This window comes from Lynx rufus, unplaced genomic scaffold, assembly GCF_022079265.1.
Source record: "Lynx rufus isolate CCGP_SWC_20201006 ecotype Redwood Valley unplaced genomic scaffold, mLynRuf1.p SCAF_3, whole genome shotgun sequence".
Taxonomy (NCBI): Eukaryota; Metazoa; Chordata; class Mammalia; order Carnivora; family Felidae; genus Lynx; species Lynx rufus.
The window spans coordinates 80551613-80573735 of NW_025814845.1; the positions used below are offsets into that span (position 1 = coordinate 80551613).

The 22123-nt window shown below is 39.1% G+C and overlaps 2 protein-coding genes across 7 annotated transcripts in view; both read right to left on the reverse strand.

Annotated features, from left to right (window-relative positions):
• Positions 1 to 18052, reverse strand: part of DNAJB14 (DnaJ heat shock protein family (Hsp40) member B14) — a 44644-nt gene extending 26592 nt beyond the window's left edge. Inside the window, exons 1-3 of one of the 6 annotated variants that reach the window (XM_047090955.1) lie at positions 2089 to 2173; positions 565 to 662; positions 263 to 360 (exon numbers count right to left, since the gene is read on the reverse strand). In XM_047090955.1, the coding sequence (XP_046946911.1) occupies positions 263 to 316 (54 nt within the window). In that variant the 5' untranslated portion in view covers positions 317 to 360; positions 565 to 662; positions 2089 to 2173. Of the gene's footprint in view, positions 1 to 262; positions 361 to 560; positions 663 to 2088; positions 2261 to 17645 lie in introns of those variants that run through there. The other 5 variants (XM_047090953.1, XM_047090952.1, XM_047090954.1 and 2 more) reach the window with 5 other exon arrangements.
• A 1329-nt stretch (positions 18053 to 19381) lies between these two features.
• Positions 19382 to 21640, reverse strand: LOC124520857 (histone H2A.Z). Its single transcript, XM_047091952.1, has 5 exons — positions 21483 to 21640; positions 20971 to 21048; positions 20573 to 20686; positions 20092 to 20221; positions 19382 to 19818 (listed from the first exon to the last, which is right to left on the reverse strand). Exons 1-5 carry the CDS (start codon positions 21483 to 21485, stop codon positions 19757 to 19759), a joined length of 387 nt encoding a protein of 128 aa, XP_046947908.1. The 5' UTR covers positions 21486 to 21640; the 3' UTR covers positions 19382 to 19756.
• Between the last annotated feature and the right edge of the window lie 483 nt (positions 21641 to 22123).

Below are 22123 nucleotides of genomic sequence, written 5' to 3' on the forward strand. Positions count from 1 at the left end.
AGAACATACCCTCCCAATAAAAAGTAAATTCTACAAGAAAATACAATTTGTTTTCAAACAGATATGGTGTCCCGGAATGCATTCCAGCACACTGTCTAAAGGTTCTTCTTGAAGAAATTCAAAAGGAAGTCTCTCATTTATTCATCCACTTAATCTCACTTATGCAGCCACCTCTGACACAATACTAGTTATAAAAGTAGTTAGCAACATTACTTATACCCCAAAAGTGCTTCACTACCATTCATGTTCATAATGGCTTTACCATGATTAGGGAGTCTTTTTTCTTTTCTTTTTTTTTCCCACCAAACACCAACATCTGTGGTCACACTCAGATAAAATGTTACAATCAAGCTTTAGCATCTAAATATAGAGGGGAAAAAAGAAAAATATAAATACATTGATATTTTATTTTAAAGGACTTCAATTCTAAATTACGGTAAGAAAAAAAAAGAATGAACCAAAAAGCAATGGAGAAAAAAAGGTGAGAAAAACAGGAAATAAGACTAGAAGAAAAACAGATGGAAAACAGGTAAAGAGAAAGACAATCTAAGTTGTTTTACCTACTCCTCACTTAGCTAGTTCACTGTACTATAATTCGCTCTCCATGTGAATTATCTGATTAATCACGATTTAGAGTCCTTCATTCTTACATTTTACTTTCCCTAGAGAGTGAGATCAGTACAATATTAATATGACATCCCTAAGCTGTAGCAGAAAACAAAACATTATTTTCTCTAGTGTTTCACACTGAAAGGTTCATTTTATTCCCAGAAAATCTTTTCCTAATTATAAAATCAGTTAAGCCAGAGCCCCAAAACCCAGTTCACAATTTTCCAACTCTGATTCTTCTCTGTAAATAGAAGAGTATCAGGAGGTAAAACTAAAAACACTGAGGCAGAGTAATTAGAGTAAGAAAAATATTAAAAGGAGAGGACATGGGAATGCAAGCTGGTGCAGCCCCTCTGGAAAATAGTATGGAGGTCCCTCAAAAAACTAAAAATAGAACTACCCTGAGACCCAGCAGTTGCACTACTAGGCATTTATCCAAGGGATACAGGTGTGCTGTTTTGAAGGGGCACATGCACCCCAATGTTTACAGCAGCACTGTCGACAATAGCCAAAGTATGGAAAGAGCCCAAATGTCAATCGATGGATGAATGGATAAAGATGTGGTATATATATACAATGGAGTATTACTCAGCAGTCAAAAAGAATGAAATCTTGCCATTTGCAACTATCGTGGATGGAACTAGACAGTATTATGCTAAGTGAAATTAGTCAGAGAAAGACAATATTATATGACTTCGCTCATATCAGGACTTTAAGAGACAAAACAAATGACCATAAGGGAAGGAAAACAAATATAATATAAAAACAGAGGGGGGACAAAACATAAGAGACTCTTAAATATGGAGAACAAACAGAGGGTTACTGGAGGGGGTATGGGAGGGGGGGATGGACTAAATGGGTAAGGGGCATTAAGGAATCTACTCCTGAAATCATTGTTGCACTATATGCTAATTTGGATGTAAATTTTAAAAAATTAAATTAAAAAATTAAATTAAATTTAAAATTTTTTTTTTAATTTTTAAAAAAGGAGAGGACACTATGATGTTTGCCTATGTATAAAGATGCCCTTAAAGAAAGAATATAAATAGAAAAAAAAAACTATTCTACATTAATATAAGTAGGAAACTGAAAATGCTATTGCTATTGTCCTCAATTTTCCTCTCATGAAATTCCCTGCTTTCATGCATACATAAGACAAAACAATTCTTCATCCTCTTTCAATACAGTTATCTAAATACTATGCTGTGTCAAAAAATAAAAATAATATTCCTCAAGAGAAAAATACCTGGAAGCAACTCTGTGCCTTATAGTTACTTTAAAAGATGGAACCTTCCATAGAGTCGGTACTTTACAGACTGATGTGACAAAATAACATAAAATATAAGACACCCAGAGTTCAATTCCTCCATGTCTGTTCCTCCACTGAATAATAGTTCACACACTTTTTTAGGTGTTACAACATTTAAAAGTTACATTAGTATCAATTATAGTTGTGATATAATTCATGTTTATCCCTACCTGAGAACTCCATCTACTTGATCTTTGGTGTAGCCTTTTCCACTTTCACCACTACCAGATATGCTGTCCTTCGTGCAATTAGGCTTGTTTTGGTCACCACAACCTGATGGTTTTCGGCAGTGAGGGCTATTTCCAGCCGTGCTTCCATTTTTCATAATTATTTCCAATAGTGCTGTGGAAAGATAAAGCACACTATGCCATGTAACATCATGTACATACATATGATCTTGAGAAGAAAGTTATAAAGCTGACAAATTAAGAATCATGTACTCCGAAAGAATTTACCGTAAGGCTCTTTTTTTAATTCCTTTATGTACTTGTTTACATACCACTAATCATCACTTAGAAGCAGAATATTACTAAATTAAACCTAAAAACTCAAAATTACTATCACTTAATTCCTTATGACATACTTTCATTTGTCACATCATGGTGAAACTACAGAATACCAAAGAAAAAGAGATAGTCTTTAAAGCAGCCAGTGAAATTATCTACAAAGAAACAGAAATTAGACTTCCTCTTTATTTCTCAACAACAATAATGGCCGCTGAAAGACATGGGAATAGTATCTTCAAAATGTTCTGGGTGAATAACTGTCAAACTTGAATTCTGCACTTACTTTCTAGAAAATGTGCAAGATTACAACCATTTTCAAAGAAACAAAAACTAATAAAACTTACCACTAAGATTTCACTAGAGGATACTGTAATGTATACGTTTTGGGAAGAAGGAAAATGCTTCAAGATAGGTGAAAATGTGAAAGGGAATGGCATGCAAATACTGTGGTAAATGTGTGAAAAAAATCTAAACATTGAGTCTATAAAACAATAATATAGTTATGTCTAGGATTTGTTTTAAAGTACTGGAGGAACATAAGAGGGCAGAGAAAATACATTGGCCATATAAAAGATGAGAGGGCAATAGGAATTGATTATACTATTCTCTTTCCTTTTGTGTATGCTTGAAACTTTCAATAAGTTAAAACTAAATAAACATGGGAAAAAAATAAAAGAAACAGAAATCCACCCTGATGATAAAAGATTTTAGTATATTTCTGTTTAACACAATTTAACACAATTCAATGTCAGTTATTAACTGACATAGGGTAGATGAAAAAAATCACCAAGGATACAAATGATATAAACATCTACTTTGTCAAGCTTGAGCTAGAAGACATAACATTATCTCCAACAATTGGTGAATATTCATCCTATACAGGCACACAAAGAATAAAAATTGACTACATTATATACTTAGACCATGTTACTGTCTTTGAATTTTTTTAATATGAAATTTACTGTCAAATTGGTTTCCATACAACACCCAGTGCTCATCCCAACAGGTGCCCTCCTCAATGCCCATTACCCACTTTCCCCTCCCCCCATCAACCCTCAGTTTATTCTCAGTTTTTAAGAGTCTCTTATGGTTTGCCTCCTTCCCTCCTTTTTTTCCCCTTCCCCTCCCCCATGGTCTTCTATTAAGTTTCTCAGGATCCACATAAGAATGAAAACATACGGTATCTGTCTTTCTCTGTATGACTTCTCTTTGAATTTTTAAGAATTAGTCATATGTTCCACAATCGAATGAGCACAATGCATTTAAGTAAGAAATCAATTTAAAAATTTAAGTAGCAAAATCACAAATGGGTTAGAAAAAAAATTGAGACAACTCATGTATCAAAGAATTAATCATAACAAATGAAAAAATAGAATTGAACAAAAATGAACATACTACTTATCAGAACATGTGGGTTAACAAATGGAGTTGGGACAACTGAATGTCCACATGCAAAAAAATGAATTTGGATCCCTTTGTCACACCATATACAAAAATTAGCTTAAAATAGATCACATACCTAAATGTAAGGGCTAAAACTATAGAACTGTCAGAAGAAAATATAGGAGTATGTCTTTATGACCTTGATTCAGGCAAAACATTTTTAGATAAAAGTACATGGGACAAAAGGAAAACAAGAGAAAATAGACTTCATCAAAATTAAGAACTCTATCCCTTCAAATAATATTATCAATAAAGTAAAAAGATAATCCACAGAAAGGGAGAACCTATTTACGAAAACATGCAAAATCATACATTCTGCAAGACGTATACCCAAGAGAAATAAAAACACACATCTACACAAAAACTGGCTCACAAATGTTCATAACAGCATTGTTCATAATAGAAAAATATTGGAAATAATCCAAATGTTCATTAATTGATGAATGGATAAATAAAATGCGATACATCCATATGATGGAATATTATTCAGCAATAAAAAGAAATGAAGTACTGATATATGCTACAACATAGACGAAAGTGAAAGAAGCCAGTCACAAATATTGTATGATTTTATTTATATGAAATGTATAGAATAGGCAAATGTATAGAGATAGAAAGTAGATTAGTCATTGCCAAGGACTAGTGGGGAGAAAAGGGTGGAATCAGGGAGAAATGAGGACTGACTGGGGTGCCTGGATGACTCAGTTGGTTAAGTGTACAACTTCAGCTCAGGGGATGATCTCATAGTCTGTGAGTTCAAGTCCCGCGTCAGGCTCTGTGCTGACAGCTCAGAGCCTGGAGCCTGCTTCAGATTTTGTGTCTCCCTCTCTGCCCCTCCCCCGCTCATGCTCTGTCTCTCTCACTCTCAAAAATGAATAAATGTTAAAAAAAAATAAAAAAAAAAAAGAAATGAGGACTGACTACTAATGAGTACAGGGTTTCTTTTCGTGGTGAAAAATTGTTCTAAAATTGTTTGCTGTAATGGCTGCACAATTATGAATGTACTAAAACCCACTGAATGGTATACCTTATTTTTTTTAATAACACGTTTTTAAAATTTATTTATTTTGAGAGGAGAGAAAGAGAAAGAGAGCATGGGAGGGACAGAGACAGAGGGAGAAAGAGAATCCCAAGCAGGCTCTGCACTGTCAGAGCAGACCCTGACACAGGGCTCGAACCCGTGAACCATGAGATCATGACCTGAGCTGAAACCAAGAGTCAGACACTTAACTGAGCCACCCAGGAGCCCTGAAATGGTATACTTTAAATGAATGAATTGTAGGATATGTGAATTATATCTCAATAAAGCTGTCTTATTCATATACATATATATAAATTTATATAAAATTATATATATATATATATATATTTAAAGATTCCATCAGTGTTGGCAAGTTGCAAACATATAGTTGTTTTATGTTTTATTTTATTCATATATATATATATATACACACAGACACATATATATCTATATATCTACGTAGATAGATAGATTTTTTTTAAGAAGAAATAGAGTGTGAGTGGGGTGACGGGCAGAGAGAGAGAAGACACAGAATCCGAAACGGGCTCCAGGCTCTGAGCTATGAGCACAGAGACCAACATGGGGCTCGAACTCACAAACTGGGAGATCATGACCTCAGCTGAAGTCAGACACTTAACCGACTGAGCCACCCAGGCGCCCCTATTTATATTTTTTATATATGAGTGCTTCTTTCAATGTATCTTTTCCCTAGTTAATGCATTCAAGAGTAAATACATAAGAAATTCAGTTTTCATAATATCTAGCTTTAGACAATACAAAAAAGTTCTTAGACACCAACCTATTAGTTACTAACAAGATAAGTGTAACACATACTATATAGTTAATTGTTAACTATAGTTTAGTTTGTATTTAATGCATTATAATGTTAACACTGAGTGCAGAAGCCAGCATGGTCTAGAGATTAGGGGTTCACAACTTTTAAATGGGAAAAATTTTGTGAGAATTCTGGGAAGAAGGATGTGACAACAGCTAAAACTTTTAAATCTCTGCCAATTCCCTCATAAAGTCTGAGCAATTAGATAGCAAAATCAAAACCTCATACACAAAATCCCCAAATACCAGAAGGGAGGGACGAACCACTAACAGCTACAAGATCTATGTGGGTTTTGCCATTGGTGTTAACGGGACATTTGCTAGTCCACAGAACAAAAGAACTCCAAAATAACCTACAGGGACTTTCTATATTACAACACATAAGACAAAAGTGAGGAAAGTGTGTAAAAAAGAATGAGTTTTGCTCACTACAGTAGCATATGAGTGACAGGATCAACACTAAACTCCTACAGGCATATGGGGTGCCTTTCATTTATGGTTTTAGATTTTTTTTATCAGAAATGTTTTCTCTAATTATTGTTTCATTGGTTTTATTCCCTTGCTTTATTTTTCTTTTTTTCAGGACTCCTATTATATGTTTGTTGGATGTCCTTTAACTGTTTTCAGTATTTGCCATTTTTTCTAATTTTTTTTAATTTAAAATTTTTCCTCCTTTTTAATACTCTCTTTTGCTTACACATTAACTGTAGTTTATTAATTTTTCTTCTAGTCTTCTTTTTTGAATTGATTTTTTTTCTTTTCATTCTTATTCTTTCCTGAGTTTTATCATCTAAGCTCTGAATGAATAATTTTGACGGTTCTAATTCTAATTTATGGTGTACTTTCATATTGTTTGTAACTTTTTAGTCTTTTCAGCTTGTTTTGAAGTACTGGTGTATAGTGTTTACCTGTTTTGTTGGCAAGTCTTTGTGGTGTATTTTCTTTGTCTTTAGAGATTTATTTTATTCCTATTTGCTTTTTTTTCTCACAATAACTTTGTATCAAGTTTCAGTTCTATCATTTTTTTATACTCATTTTTTAAAGTCATTTTTATGTTAGGGTAGTTAGCTTTTCCAAATACACAGAGATCCTTCTCCAGTTTTTGGGTAATGTTTGAAAATACGGCTCCTTGCTATGTAAGATCTCTTCACTCCTTTCTCTTTCCCCTCTTTATCTGGAATTACTCATTTCTTCTATTGTCCCTGCTCTTTTCAGTTGGGTCCTGTTCCCATCAGGTTCTCAGTATGGCTTTGTTCTGGACGAGATTTTTCACTGACTAGTTTTGAGAGTTTGTAGTGACTGGAGTTTCTATGCCTGTAAGAGTTTATCTTACTTTATTTTTTAATGTTTATTTATTTATTTTGAGAGACAGAGAGCAAGCATGAGCGGGGGAGAGAGAGGGGAGGAGAGAGAATCCTAAGCAGGCTCTGTGCTGTCAGCAGCAGAGCCCAACGCAGGGCTCAGTCCCACGAACTGTGATATTATGACCTGAGCCAGCATCCAGAGTTGGATGCTTAACTGTCTGAAAGGGCAAATCACATATTCAAGAATATGTGACCCAAAATAACCAACACCCAAATATATTCTAGTAAAATCAACTGAACAGCTTTCTTACTTGAAAAAACAAATTATTGGTCTTCTCTTCCCTTCCCTTCTCTACCATTTGGCAGCTGAAGCCGGGACAAAGGAAGTTTATTGGAATCAAGAAGCAGGTATAGCCAAAAACATGGCTGAGATTGATAGGACCTGCCCCAAAGGGGTTAAAGAGGCAACTCATTAAATATAGGGGAAAATGAACAAATAAGTATACTGAAGATAACAGGAGCCACATTTCTCACTGTCAGAGAATGGAATTATAAATATAGAAATGGAGAAGGCTAAAATGAACTCTGGTGGACTGCAAAGGCAGGCTTGGGAGTCTTAAACAAATATCAAAATTAATAAAGATTAAATTACTATAAATGTGCATATGCCCACATACAAACACATATAACACAGAGATTTACATACACGTACATATATTCATACAAACATGTATTTCCTACCTCTGTCTACTGAGAGGATCTAAAAGCAATGACACCTTTGTAGCAAGGAGCCTATCTAGTGTGTATATCTTAGTTTCCAAGTACCATTGTCCACTAAAAATAATTAGAGCTCCTTGGAGAAATACCTGATTCCCAGGGCAATAAAATAAAAAGTGAGCCTGAAAATTTTTTTGTGCCAGAAAGTAAGGAAGCTCAAAGAATGATGAAGACATGTCAAAAAGACACAGGAGTCAGCTTGAAGGGATTCCTTCTGCCGAAATTAAAAATGATAATAATGCATTAAATAAGAAACCATGAATCCAAACTAATAAGTAAAATTGATGTCAACTAATAAATTATAGAAAGAATGACAGAATTAGAAAACTACCATTTGACAACCATAAGACACTAAGGAAACACTCATCAATGGATGCTAAAAGGAGTTGGTGAGAGTTTGCTGGGGGACAGGACGTTAACACAGTTTCAAAGTATTTTCCTATAAAATATTTATTAATTACAAAGGGGAAAAGAAAGAGTAGTCTCAAATAGAGAAACCTGACAATCACCAACTCAAACAAGCGATCAAAATTAGCATTAACCAGCGGCATTTGGGTAGCTCAGTCATTAATTTGATGGTTATTCTGTGGTTATGTAAGAGTGTCCTTGCCTTAGAAAATATACATTGAATTACTGAGGAGTAACAGGACATCATGTCCACAACTTACTTTTAATTGGTTCAGGAAAAAATATAGTCAGAACAAATTGTGCCTATATGCGTGGGGAGGGGGGAGATAGCTGGGAACAAAGGAAGGGCATGATAAAGCAAACGTAGTAAGTTTTATCAAATAGGAAGCCTGAGTGAAATACACAAGGGAAGTCTATAATACTCTTGTGACTTTTCTAGAAATTTTTAATTATTTCAAAATTAAAAAAAAAAAAGACTTAAAATGGGGAGTATATGCAAAACAATTTACCTGTCTTCAATAATCGTATTAGTGGAGTAGTGTTGGTAATGCTATTCTGAAACTATTATATATATGATGTAGCCGAAAGCAAAAAAATAATCATGACACATTCTATCATTTGCCATGGCCTTGAAAACAAGTATTACCATTGTGGAAGAAAAGAGATAGAAAAGGAAGGAAGGAAGGAAGGAAGGAAGGAAGGAAGGAAGGAAGGAAGGAAGGAAGGAAGAAGGGGGGGAGGGAGGGAGGAAGAAAGAAAGAGAAAGAAATAAAGAAAGAAAGAGATAAAGAAAGAAATACAGTCTAGAGAAGTTTAACATGCCAAAGTGCTTAATTTGAATGACAAGTAACAGCATAAACTCATAAGCTGTTTTAGTTTAGAAAAAAAGTTATGATCTCGCAGTCCGTGAGTTCGAGCCCCGCGTCGAGCTCTGTGCTGACCGCTCAGAGCCTGGAGCCTGCTTCGGATTCTGTGTCTCCCTCTCTCTCTGACCCTCCCCCGTTCATGCTCTGTCTCTCTCTGTCTCAAAAATAAATAAACGTTAAAAAAAATTTAAAAAAATAAAATTAAATTAAAAAATAAAAAAAAGTTATTTCCTAGTCTGTACACTGAAATGGCCCAGAAACACTGAACAATCTGGTAGCTACAGCATCCTTAGTGTCAGATTGTAATGTTGAAACACCATTTTCCACTAAAAGAAACAAGGGCTTTTGGAGATATAACTGATTCCAGATCTATTACAGAAAAAGTATAAGAAGAGACTGAAACATTGTTATACCAAACGGCATAAAAACTATTAAAGACTATTGGGAATCTATACTCAGGAGCTAATCTAAAGGGGCTCCCTACTGGCCAAAGACCTAAGAAATACAGCTGACCCTTGAACAACCCAGCAGTTAGGGGCACCAATCCACACGCAATTAAAAATACCTGCATAGGGGTGCCTGAGCGGCTCAGTCAGTTAAGCATCTGACTCTTGATTTCAGCTCGGGCCATGACCTCACGATTTTTAGGTTGAGTTTGTGAGTTTGAACCCGAAGTCGGGCCCTGCACTGACAGCGTGGAGCCTGCTTGGGATTCTCTCTCTCTGCCCCTCTCCCACTTGCACTCATGCTCTCTCTCTCTCTTTCTCAAAATAAATAAATAAACTTAAAAAAAAAAAACAACAACCCTGTGTAACTTTGACTCTCTGAAAACCTGACTACTAATACCCTACTATTGGTTGGAAGGAAGCCTCACCGATAACATAAATAATTAAGTAATATATATGTTGTATGTTGTATGTACTATATACTTCATTCTTACAAAAAAAAAAAGCCAGAGAAAAAACATTACTAAGAAAATTAAGGAAGAGAAAATACATTTACAGTACTATCCTATATTTATCGAAAAAAAAAATCTGATTAATGGGTCCACACAGTTCAAACCCATGTTGTTCCAGGGTCAACTGTGCCAATTAGCTGCTTTTGGAGAAAACAAAGGGAACCAACTCCTTTTCTTGAAAACTAATAAAAGCAATCAAGCACTTATCTGGTCTTTCCTGTATGAACTACACTACTGTGTAACCCTAAGAGAGGTAAGGGGAAATATCTCTTTATAGAAATAGTTGAGCTAATAAATGAAGAAATTATTTTTTAAAACTTGTGGAGCCAGATATGAAAATGGTTTTATGTGTTTAGTATTTACAGGTGGACACAAAGTCCCTATGCATGCAAGTTAGACGTTATCTGCACATTCCCTTTCCTTCTTAGCACAAAAATACTCTTCCAGTGTGTTTCTGGACACCTTCCATGTTAATAGATGCTGAGTATTGCTAAAGCAGGATCACACCACTGTTTTTTATTTTCAAGAGTTTTATGATACTGAAAATTCTTCTACGATGTCATGCATAGGGGCTCTGCTTAACAATGGCTACATGTATAAATGCACTCATACCCAACATTCTTTGACTCCAAAGAGTGAAAACTTGGACAAGTTCCATTACCTCTGGGTCTCAACATCCACTTTTGGCATCTTAAAAATGGAATCAGTAAGGTTTTCTGTATTAATAATCTCTGGAACCAATGCCAGAGAAGGTAATATGATTCAGTTCAAATACTGTCAGAATTTAGAACATATCTGATTTTTCTCAGCTATCACATGAGATTTCATCTGCAATAATGTGCAATTAGTTGGGCAGATACAGTACTTATACACCAGACTACATTCACTTTTGTTTTCAAAACTATACAACATCATTTTATGCCTTCACTTTCCATACCTATTGCTTTGCTTTTGGGGTTTTGATGGAATCTGCATGTTTTTAAAATTTTTTTAATGTTTACTTTTGAGAGAGAGACAGAGTTTGAGTGGAGGAGGGACAGAGAGAGAGGGAGACACAGAATCCGAAGCAGGCTCCAGGCTCCAAGCTATCAGCACAGAGCCTGACACAGGGCTTGAACTCATGAACTGGGAGATCATGACCTGAGCTGAAGTCGGATGCTTAATCAACTGAGTCACCCAGGCACCCCTGATGGAATCTGCATTTAATTTAAGTATACTTCATATTTAAGACAAGTGAAAAAGTAAATAAACAATATTAAAAGTGTTTACATAAATAATCCAAAATTGAAGAACCAAGATATGTTTGTGTTTCATAAGTTTCTACTGCACACCTGTTATGTAGAGTGTCCATAATTAGCTAAATCTAAAAATAAAAATACATAATTTGAAAAACAAATGGATGTTTTCCCTCCTCTTCACAAACTAGAAACAGTTTTTGTGATTATAAAAGTAATGTTTCTCAGCTCATCAAAAAAGACATAACAAAGTAAAAATCACTTATAAACCCCACACAAAAAAAATCACTCAACCATTCTGATATATTTAACTCTAATTACTCTAGTTAACTGTCGAGTTTTTATACCTATTTAAACAAAATTAGAATAATCTACGTTTATAGCTTACCTTTATTTAATTTATAATACATCATGTTTTTCATTTTATTTTTTGCTGCATATTTTTGAGACACAGAGAGCGCGAGCAAACGCAGGGGAGGGGCAAAGAGAGGGAGACACAGAATCTGAAGCAGGCCGCAGGCTCTGAGCTATCAGCACAGGGCCGGAGGCAGGGCTTGAACTCACAAACCGTGAGATCATGACCTGAGCCCAAGTTGGACGCTTAACAGACTGACAAGCATCCCTGTGTTTCATTTTATAGCAATAAATATTGGTTCACTTTTTTTTTTTTTTTAAGGTCTTATGCAGGACTATTGCAATAGGTGAGTGATCAGGCTTAACTCCAAATTCAGCAAAGACTGCTGGGGATTTATGGCCAATAAGCAGGGTGAAGGGATCAGTGGGTGGAAAATTACTGAGGCATATTATCATTTTTAGTAGGTGCATAGTATATGAGAGCAATGCGATTTATTTAATCAATTCCCACTGATGAACATTTATACTCTTTCCAAATTTTGCTAGTGACAATTTTTATATATACATTTTTGCACACTTACCCAATTATTGAAAAGTTTCATTTGTGAATATATTAGCATGATAAGCCTTACAGCTATAAGATTTTTACTTACTTATTCAGCAAATCATCTTTATTGAAGGAAATAAAGTTAAATAAACAGGTTATCACTCCAGAAAATACCGGCTTATACATGCCAAAACAAACACTATCAGGTACTGAGGAGGTAAAAAACTGAATAAATAAAGATTAAAATGGTTCCTGATGGCAAAGGACTTTTTAATCTAGGAAAAGGACAGCTATATACACAGCACAGCACAAGGAAAGAATGCAGCAACACGGGGAGAACCACATGTTAACTAAGCATGGAATGAATAACTGAATCTAAATGGAGAGTAATCTTAAAGCAATTATTTTGTACTCGTCCACTAAAAATGACAGAAAAGAGATAAATAATATACTGTTGACTCCGAGGCAATATCCAAATACTTTTGCCATAGTAATAATACATGACATTCTTACAGCACTTAATAACATACTATCCTTATAATAATCCTGTGAAAATTACAGATAACTATATTTCCACAAAGAAAAGGAGAATGACAGGAATTGAGCTGTTATTAGTACGGCAGATACTTTATATTTCATTCCTCTAGAATGGAAGCTCTAAGAGGACAAGGGCTTTTTGTCTTATTTTTCATGGTCTCCCCAGCTACAAAGAAGTGTGGACTCCGTAAGGATAAATGTATCCCCAATTTATAGATGATAAAGATAAGCAATTTGAATCAGTCTGCTAAAGGATACTGTAAGATCCTTTTTGTTAGGATAAATGTATCCCCATTTTATAGATGAAGAAATTCAGGCTCTAAAAGATAGTCACATATGCAAGGTCACACAACTATTAAATTAAGGTTCGAAACCAAACCTAATATTCTTTCCTTAACTATACTGTCTGAAACAGTTGGCTATTAGCTGAAATTTGGAAATCATTTTATAACACTTAACTCAATGTTACTGAAATAATTGTTCTGAATGTATAATCTGTACTTGTCACTAAATTTTAATTAAGTCAGAAATAGAAAGAAAATGGAATTGCCTTAAAAGGAATAGGTTGGCTAATACTCCAGATGTGTAATGACAGTTTAAAAAGCTTTATTTTACTATTTTAAGTGACAAAAGAGGAACAGAACTTTGAATTTTTTATTAGATTTAAATTTTAAAATAACGTAGCAAAAAAAAGGAAAAATCTATACACATAGCTCTCACATGAGGGAAAAACAGAGGACTATTTTAATTGTTATAGTGCCGAGAGATGTTGCAAATCACACATGAGCTATCCACTCATTAAAGCGGACACAGGATGGCCTTTTTTGAAGTTGCAGGCCACCATTTGGTTCAAATTACTAAGAAATTCTTAAAAACAATCAAAATACTTTTCTCCAAATAAAACCCTCCTCAAACAAATCTATACTAAAAATTGCCCCCCGATTAGTATGAAACATTAAAGTTAATGCTAAGTAAACAGCAATGTAAAGCGTTAAAACAGTGAGATTGTATCCCTCTGTGCAAGTCCAAATATATCAATAATTCAACAAATATACAGCTTAAGAAACTAAAATGTAATTTACTTTTCTGCCTGCTGAAATTATTTTTCCAGAATATGTACATTTCCTATGTAGTAGTCATTACATATCAATCCTTTCGAACATAAATTAAATTCACAGTATGAAAATATTTGGATATTTATAAAATTCAATTCACTTAGAAGTCCACTGCAATAAATGATCCATAAAATAATATCCTCAATGAAAAACATAGAAAGCAATAATGTCCTAGATCCATTTGAAGATCAAGTTTTTCCTCAAGGAAAATTCTTGCCAATTTTTCAAAGTGTTTTATCAATCAGACTGCTCACCTGGCAAAAATAAAATGTAGAGAATAAAAATTCTGGAATTTACTTAGAATTTAGTCTCACATTTTCCCATTCACTGTATAAGAATAACAGAAGTCAAAATGCAATGTTTTCCTTTATCTATCTTAGTATGAAAACACATCCAGAGAAACCTGTAGTCAAAACTCTGAGTTATAAGAGTTTCACGGTAGTTGAGCAAAGGGAAATTCAGGGATAACACTTTAAAATTTCATTTTAACTGACAGCTTCAATTTCTTTCTACATTAAATATTTTCTCAGGACTTACACAAATGTTCTAGACCTTTCCCTCCCCTAAATTCTTAAATTCCAATAAACCTCTTCTGAGAACATTTTATGTAAAATATACTTTGCTAAGTATTTGTGCATAACTTTATTTCAGCTAATGCTCACATTGACCCTGTGATGAAATCTTCATTTCACATATAACTAAACAAGGCTTAGAGATGCTAAGTAACTTGTCCCAGGTTACAAAACTGTCAGAGGCAAAGTCTGCATCTGAACTAAGGTTTTCAGACTACACCACAACCGTAACCTATCACTTTACTTGGTAATCACATACTGTCTCTACAAGGCATTGTATCACTAATTTTCACCGTTATTTTTCTTAATTTTTTCTATATTCATGTTTTTGAGAGCAAAAATTGTGTTGTGCTTTGAGATCTTACAGTATCCTTTAGCAGACTGATTCAAATTGCTTATCTGATAGGGGCTCCTGGCTGGCTCAGTTGGTAGATTATGCAACTCTTGATCTCAGGCTTGTGAGCTCAAGTCCCAAGTTGGGCAGAGAGCTTACTTAAAACAACAATGACAACAAACACTCAAAGAATAAAGTTGCTCAATGAAGCATTCAACAAATAACAAAAACCTCAAATTGGTTATATAAAAATGACAGGCTAAAAGTTTAAAACTTCTCAGAGCCTCACATTTGTTAAATAGAAATGATACTGAACCACCTGAGAGGTAACTGTCAAATGCTTTCCATGTGTATTAACTCTTTTAATCCTCACAACAGCCCTATGAAATTGGTACATTATTGTCCCATTTTGCAGATGAAAAAGCCAAAGGCTAGCGAGGTTATCCTACTTGCCCAAGATTAACGTTACAAACTAGTAGGTGGAGGAGATGGGCTTTCAAATGCCAAGGTATTGTCTTAAGGGTTACTTGCTTAATGTCAAAACTGTCCCTCTAGGACTAGATAATGACTAAAATGAAATCATGTATCCATACGGTATGCAAAAATTTTAACCCTGGAAAATGATTTCTTGGATACGACACCAAAAGCACAGGCGATAAAAGCATAAATAGACAAACGAGACTACATCAAACTTAACTTCTGTACATCAAAGGACACAATAAGATTTCCTACTAGAATGGGAGAAAACAGTGTGTGAATCATACATCTGATAAGAGGTTAACATCCAGAATATATATGGAACTCCTACAACTCAACAACAAAACAAATAACCCAATTAAAAAACGGGCAAAGGACTTGAATAGACATTTCAAGATGATATAAACAAGCCAACAAACATAAAAACATGCTCAACATCACTATCATTAAAGAAATGCAAGTCAAAACCACAATGAGATATCACCTCACACTTTTTAAGATGGCTAACATCAAAAACAAACAGAAAATAAATTTTGGTGACGATGTAGAAAAACTGGAACTCTTGCTCACTGCTGGTGGGAATGTAAAATGGTGCAACTGCTACGGAAAACAGTATAGCAATTCTTCCAAAAATTAAAAACAGAATTACCAATATGATCAAGCAATCCCATTTCTGGGTATATATCTGAAAGAAATGAAAACAAGAAAAACTTGAAGAGAGATACTTCCCCCCATATGTTCACAGCAGCATTATTCACAACACCAAGATATAAAAACACCCTAAATGTCTATTGGCGGATGAATGGATAATGAAAATGTGGGTGTGTGTGTGTGTGTGTGTGTGTGTGTGTGTGTGTGTGTGTGTGAATGAAATATTATACAGCCTTAAAAAAGGAAATCATGTCACATGCTACAACATGTATTGAAAGGACATTATGCTAAGGGAAATAAGGCAGTCAAAAAAGACAAATACTGTATGATTTCACTTATATAAGGTATCTAAAGTAGTCAAGTTTTAAAAATAAAGAACGGTGTTGTGACGGGCTAGCAGGCAGAGAAAATGGGGAGTTGTTTTCATTGGCACAGAATTCTGTAAGATGAAAAACTTCTGGAGATCTGTTACACAGTAGTATGAAAATGGTTAATACTACTGAACTGTATACTCAAAAATGGTTAAGTACTTACTTTTATTATGTATTTTTACCACACTTAAAAAAATATTAATTCCTTTTTCTTTCACTTCCTTTTCCTGTCCTCCCTGGTACAGTATTCAACAGGAATGTAAAGAAAATGAGGAAAGCAAAGAATACAAAGGCTTCAACAATGTAAAAAAATTGAGAAAACAATAAAACAGCCTCGAGTTCGAACTTATCAATAATTTTTTAACCTGGAAATACCTTGGACCTCGAGTGAAACAGCATCCTATTGGCAAGAAAATAGAGCAGAATATTTAAAGGATTTTTGCAGCTGGAAACCTCAAGTACTATTATGACTTTGCTACTAATTACTCTGTGACCTTGGTTAAAATACTTTCATTCATTCATTCATTCATTCATTCATTCATCAAAAAGTCTGTTTACACATGGGTAAACCTGGTCAAATGAATTTCACCTCTACATAGGATTGAGAAGTAAATGAAACAATTCATATAAAACACTAGGCACAAGTCCTGGCACTTTGTAAGTGCTCAATAAATGCTGGCTATTGTTATTACTTGAAAGCCTGCAGAGCAGGACATGAACAGAGCGAATTCAGTACGCTATTCCTTAGTGATTTGCCTCATTTATCGAGAATTATGGTGTTACCAAATAAGATACTATTTAGGAAAACATTGCTGACTATCATTCTTGCCAAATTTGTGCTCCTCTCTTCTAAAGAAACTCTCGACTAGGGAAAAGCAGTGTCATCTCAGGTATTCAAAATGTTTGCTTTGGAAACAGTGTTCTACCCCAGAGGTGGTGGAACCGAGACCTGTACGTTAGCCACTAGAGTTCCCCATTCCTCACCTCATTAGGGGCCTAGGCCTTATCTGGGGGTGAGGATGCAGTGGCAGGGGGGCCACACAACCAAACATCCATATATAACGCCCGACTCAGGTAAGATGGACAAATCTCCTAGGAGAATGAAGCTAGTCTTTACAAAACGGACCGGGGTACCGGCAACACTCGCCAGTCAGCTGAGAGCCGGCATCTCGAAGGCAAGCTGGTGCAGAGGGAATCTTCGGGAGCCCATCCCAGGCCCGGCCCGGCCCGGCCCGGCCCGGGACAGTCGGGGCAGGGGCGGGGGTGTGTCGGGATGCTCCCCCCGGGGGCCTTGAGGCGGGATCTGGCAGGCCGGGGGCCCCCCGCCGGTTCCCGGAGGGGCGATGGTGGGGGCGGGGGCGGGCTACACGGCGGCCTGGGGACCCGGCAGGTAGGGAAGGGACACCGAGGGCCTCACCGCGGGCCGAGGGCAGTGGGTAGAGCTTCTCCGCCTTCTGCAGGAAGCGCTGGGCCTTCTCGCGGTTGCCGGCGTTCAGGGCCTCCCGGGCGATCTCGACACATTTCTCCGCCTCATCCCGGTTCCCCTCCATGGCTTGCGCTTTCTTCCGTTTCCTCCGGCGGCGCAGCTACGGAGGACGGAAGCCGCGGCCGCGATGGAGGCGAGCCGGCCCGGGGTGGGGGCGTGCGGTGGCGAGCGGGGAGGAGAGCAGAGGACCGTGGCGGCGGCCCCGGCGGACTGGCGGGCTCTCGGCTCCGCCTCCTCACGGCGGCCTCCCCGCCCCCCGCGGGCCGCTACAACGCGAGTCGCATCCCTCCGGGCCCCCGGACCGAGCTCCCGGGCCTGGACGTCGGTGCGGACTCGCCTGTCCGTGCGCTGCGCCGGCAGGCTCGGAGCCGACCAACTTCGGGGTTGGGAGGGGAGGCGGGCGATACCAGCCCCGCGGCCCGCCGGGGGACTGCGCCGAGGTAGGGGCCCCGGCCACCCGCCTCGGCAGCGCCGTGCCCCCTGACCTCCCAGGGCGGCCGGCGCAGGCAGGAACCGCCTTCCAGGCGGCCGGGGCGACGGAAGGGTCTGGGGACGCTCCCTACAGGAAAATTCCCAGGGACTGTAGGGCTCGCCTCTGGGCCCCCTTAAGCCTTGGGAGGTTTCGGTCAGGTGAGTACCGGCGCTGTCAGTTCCTATGCAGCGCTTCCGGCACAGGTGTTTAGAAGCGCATCAGAGCCTCGTTTGGTCCTAACCACGGGTTGTTTTATTTCAGCTACACACCATTTTTCTGACCCATATTCCATTAAATTGTCTCTCAGTACATCCAGAAGGTGTGGACACTTTGTTTGTACTTTTTGCAAATTTTTCTCGTGAAAAGCCCGAATCCTCATCCTTTATGACCCAAACAAGGCGGGAGCCACCTTTTTAATGTGTTACCATCAGAGAAATAAACTACTTGTTGGGTTTTCTCCCCTCTCCCATTTTCAGGACATTCCCTCGTGAAATGCTGAACCATGTCATGTTGGTCTCTTTGAAGGGGGGAAAGGGACCACTTACTTATTGCTTGGTAATGTCCTCCAAATAAGAAAAACAAAAAAAATTTAGGGACTGCTCACAAAGCAAGTATCAAAATGAGCCATTCAACTCAACCAAAAATAATACTCAAGCTATTGTTTGCATGCAAATAAACACCTAACTCAGGACTTACAAAGAAATACTTCTTAAGAATGGGAATAGCATGGCCTCCCAAAGGGTTAACTACTGAAAATTTAATTCAAGTAGACTTCAAAACACTGTAGCATAACACGTTTCAAAGTCTAAACTGAAAGTTCGCTCTGTGGAGGTAGCTGTAACGCAGGACTTCCTCCTTTACCTGCCCTCTCCTTCCCCATATCCACCACAGCAAGAGCCCACCAGGGAAATGACATCACATAAAGCAGGCACAGCCAATCTGAACTGGGACGGTCAAGCTTAGCCTAAGCAGCAGCAACTTGGCCCATTCCAGCTTCTGGCTTTTTAAAAAATTTTAATAGCTCATTACGTAACATTAAAAAAATTATACTTGGGTCTTCTGACTTGGTTGATCTACAAGTTCAATTTCAAGAAAAGAAATATGCTTAGGTTACTGTTGTATGAGATACCTACTCAAAAAAAAAAGAAAAAAAAGGAATTCCTATTGCAATCAAGCAAATTTAAAACACAACTAGTTTGGGATATGACCTTTATTGAGCTTATCCACTGGAGTGGAAATAATGTCTGTACAAAACCAAATGTTTGTTACTATAACTTCTGCATCACAATTAAAATCCAAACAGTTTTTTAAAAACAGTCAACTCAATCAAAACCCACTACTTCAGAATCAATAGCTTCTTTGAAGCCACAGTAACACTTAAATATGGTTAAGACTCGAATGCAGAAATTTGGTTGGTTGGAAAGCTAATTAAACTTCCAACTTGCTCAAATAGAATTACAAAAAGGCAAAATTGTGTTTTTCACAGAGATACAGTCCACTGGAATCACCAACACTGGACAGCTGTTAAGAGTATTTAGAGTCCTGAGATAATAAGGAATCCAGGCATCCTTTAAACAGTCTTCTGTTGTCCTTTCTTCCCAATCAGAGATTTGTGGATGTGTGGAATGACACCTAGGAAAGGGACAGGGATTAATTCCACTTTTTAATATACACATTTTAAAAACCACACCATACTTAAAAACAAGACAGTCTGACATTTAACTTGGAAGGTGTCTTTACATGTACAGCTCAAGTATGTAAAAACTCATTCAGTTATATACATAAACCAAATTTCATGATGCAACCACACTGAAGATCAGTGAAAATAGTACTTGTGGACTAGAAATTACTACTAAGAACTGAAGAATGTTTTCTCCAAAGGAATAAAATTTAGTATTTACATACCACCACCAGCAATTGTAGCCTTGATGAGAGAATCCAATTCCTCATCTCCACGAATAGCAAGTTGCAAGTGACGAGGAGTAATACGCTTTACCTTCAAGTCTTTTGATGCATTTCCTGCCAATTCAAGTACCTACAAGGGAGATTCTAATCAATCTCCTTCCAACTTTCCTTAAAGACCAATGCCCAAGGGGTAGAATCGAATCTTCACGGAGATACATCTACCAAATGTCGCCTTCCTCCACTACCTACCTGAATGGCAACACTTGAAAAGGGGGCACGCAATTTTATTTCCAAGAGCAGCAAACTCAACCAAGCTCAGTAGGATCTCGTAATGAACACCAGCCCCCTCTAGCGTTCTCAGAAGCTTCTTGCCGCGTTTAGAGCCTGGGAGTTTTTCTTGCATCACTTTCCTCCTTCCCTCTCGTCGCCACCCCCAACCCCCCCAAACCTTTTCCAGATTATAAAGCGTACACCCATTTACCTCTGCGGTGAGGTACTCCAGGATGGCTGCGCTGTACACAGCGGCAGTCGCGCCCACACGTCCATGACTGGTCGTCCTAGATTTCAGGTGTCGATGAATACGGCCCACCGGGAACTTAATTTTAAGCACACAAACATAAATGCACAAAGATGTTAGCGTCCAAGATGGTAATATTACACGCGCGCCAAAGCAAGGGGTATGGACGCTGGTGCAGCAACGCGCCCCAGCATCGACACACGTGATCGCCCCCCCCTTCGATATTTATCGTATCGGCAAACCAAGTCGCGACACCGCATCACCCACGCAAAGACGAAACGCCCGTCTAGACCGAAGATAAACAAGAAAAGAGGAGTAAAGAAAAACACCACGGCTCCCGGACTGCACGAACCACCACTGACCTGCAAGCCGGCTCTCTGCGAGCGGGAAACCGCCTTTGTCTTGGCCTTTCCGGAGTCCTTCCCAGCCTTACCGCCAGCCTGCGGCGCGCACACGCCCGCGAGCGAAGAAGGAACGGGGAATATAGGATTACCAGGGCGGCGTGCCCCTCCCCCACCGCGGCGCGGCCCAGGCGCGAGCGCGGCCCCGTGCCCAGCCGGGGTCTCCGGCCAGCCGCGCGCTGCAAGGGCGACCCCGCCCGCCCGCCCCCCGCTGCGCGCCCGCCGCGGCCGCGCGCCTCCGTCCGCCCGCCGGCCCCCAGCGGCGCTGCGCGCGCCACCCAACCGTCGCCGCCCGCCGCGAGATCGGAGGCTGCTCCGCTCGCCGCCGACAAAACACCTCCCCCCCGCTCTTCCAAATCCTGTCTCCGCGCGTTCCCAACCGTCGCCACTTCACCCCCATCTCCCGTGTGTAACGGGTTTTTCTCCCATCGGCAAAAACCCGCGGAGTCTGCGAGCGCTTCCGCGAAGTTTACCATTTCGAATTCTGCTGAAGCTCAAACAAGCAAGGCAGAGAAAAGACTAGTCAGATAGCCAGCGAGATCCCAACGCCTACTCCTTCGTCGCACCGCGATTCAAACTGCGCTGTCTCCCGCCTTCCCCGCTCCCTTTATACTGCAGAATGTTCCCTCATCCGGGAACTCGGATTGCTCATCCCACCAATGGCTGCCACCCGCCCTCGGGACGCGTCCTTGAGGCCTCAGCCAATGAACAAACGAAGAATAGGGCGGAGGGGCGGGCACTTCGCAGCTCGAGTCGCTATTGGGGCGTGGGGAAGGAGGTGGGGGGAGGGCGGAGGGATGGGAACCGAGGAGAAGAAGGGCAAGGCGGCGGGAGGGAAGAAACAGAGCGAGCTACCCAGCGGGAGCGAGGAGACCCCGCCGGCTGTGGTCACGTGTCTGGGAGGAGGAGCTGAGAGGCTCAGGGGAGGGGCGCGGGGTAGCGCCCCCAGTCTCCCAACCTGATCTCGCAGGTTACGCGTTGTGGCCTCCGGGTCTAGCTCGCCCTCTTTTCCCCCTCCCTAACCGCCCTACCATCCGGACTGGAGCGCTTCGAAGGACGAGACCCGCCGGCCGCCTTTTTCCGGGGCCCGGGGCACCCTCTTCCCCACCCCCCT

Excerpts from the sequence above, each read along its gene's own strand:
- LOC124520857 (XM_047091952.1), bottom strand. Across the intron at positions 20,687-20,970 it reads CGCAGAGAGCCGGCTTGCAG|TTCCCGGTGGGCCGTATTCA; the intron begins GTCAGTGGTGGT and ends CTTAAAATTAAG. Across the intron at positions 20,222-20,572 it reads TGGAGTACCTCACCGCAGAG|GTACTTGAATTGGCAGGAAA; the intron begins GTAAATGGGTGT and ends TCTCCCTTGTAG.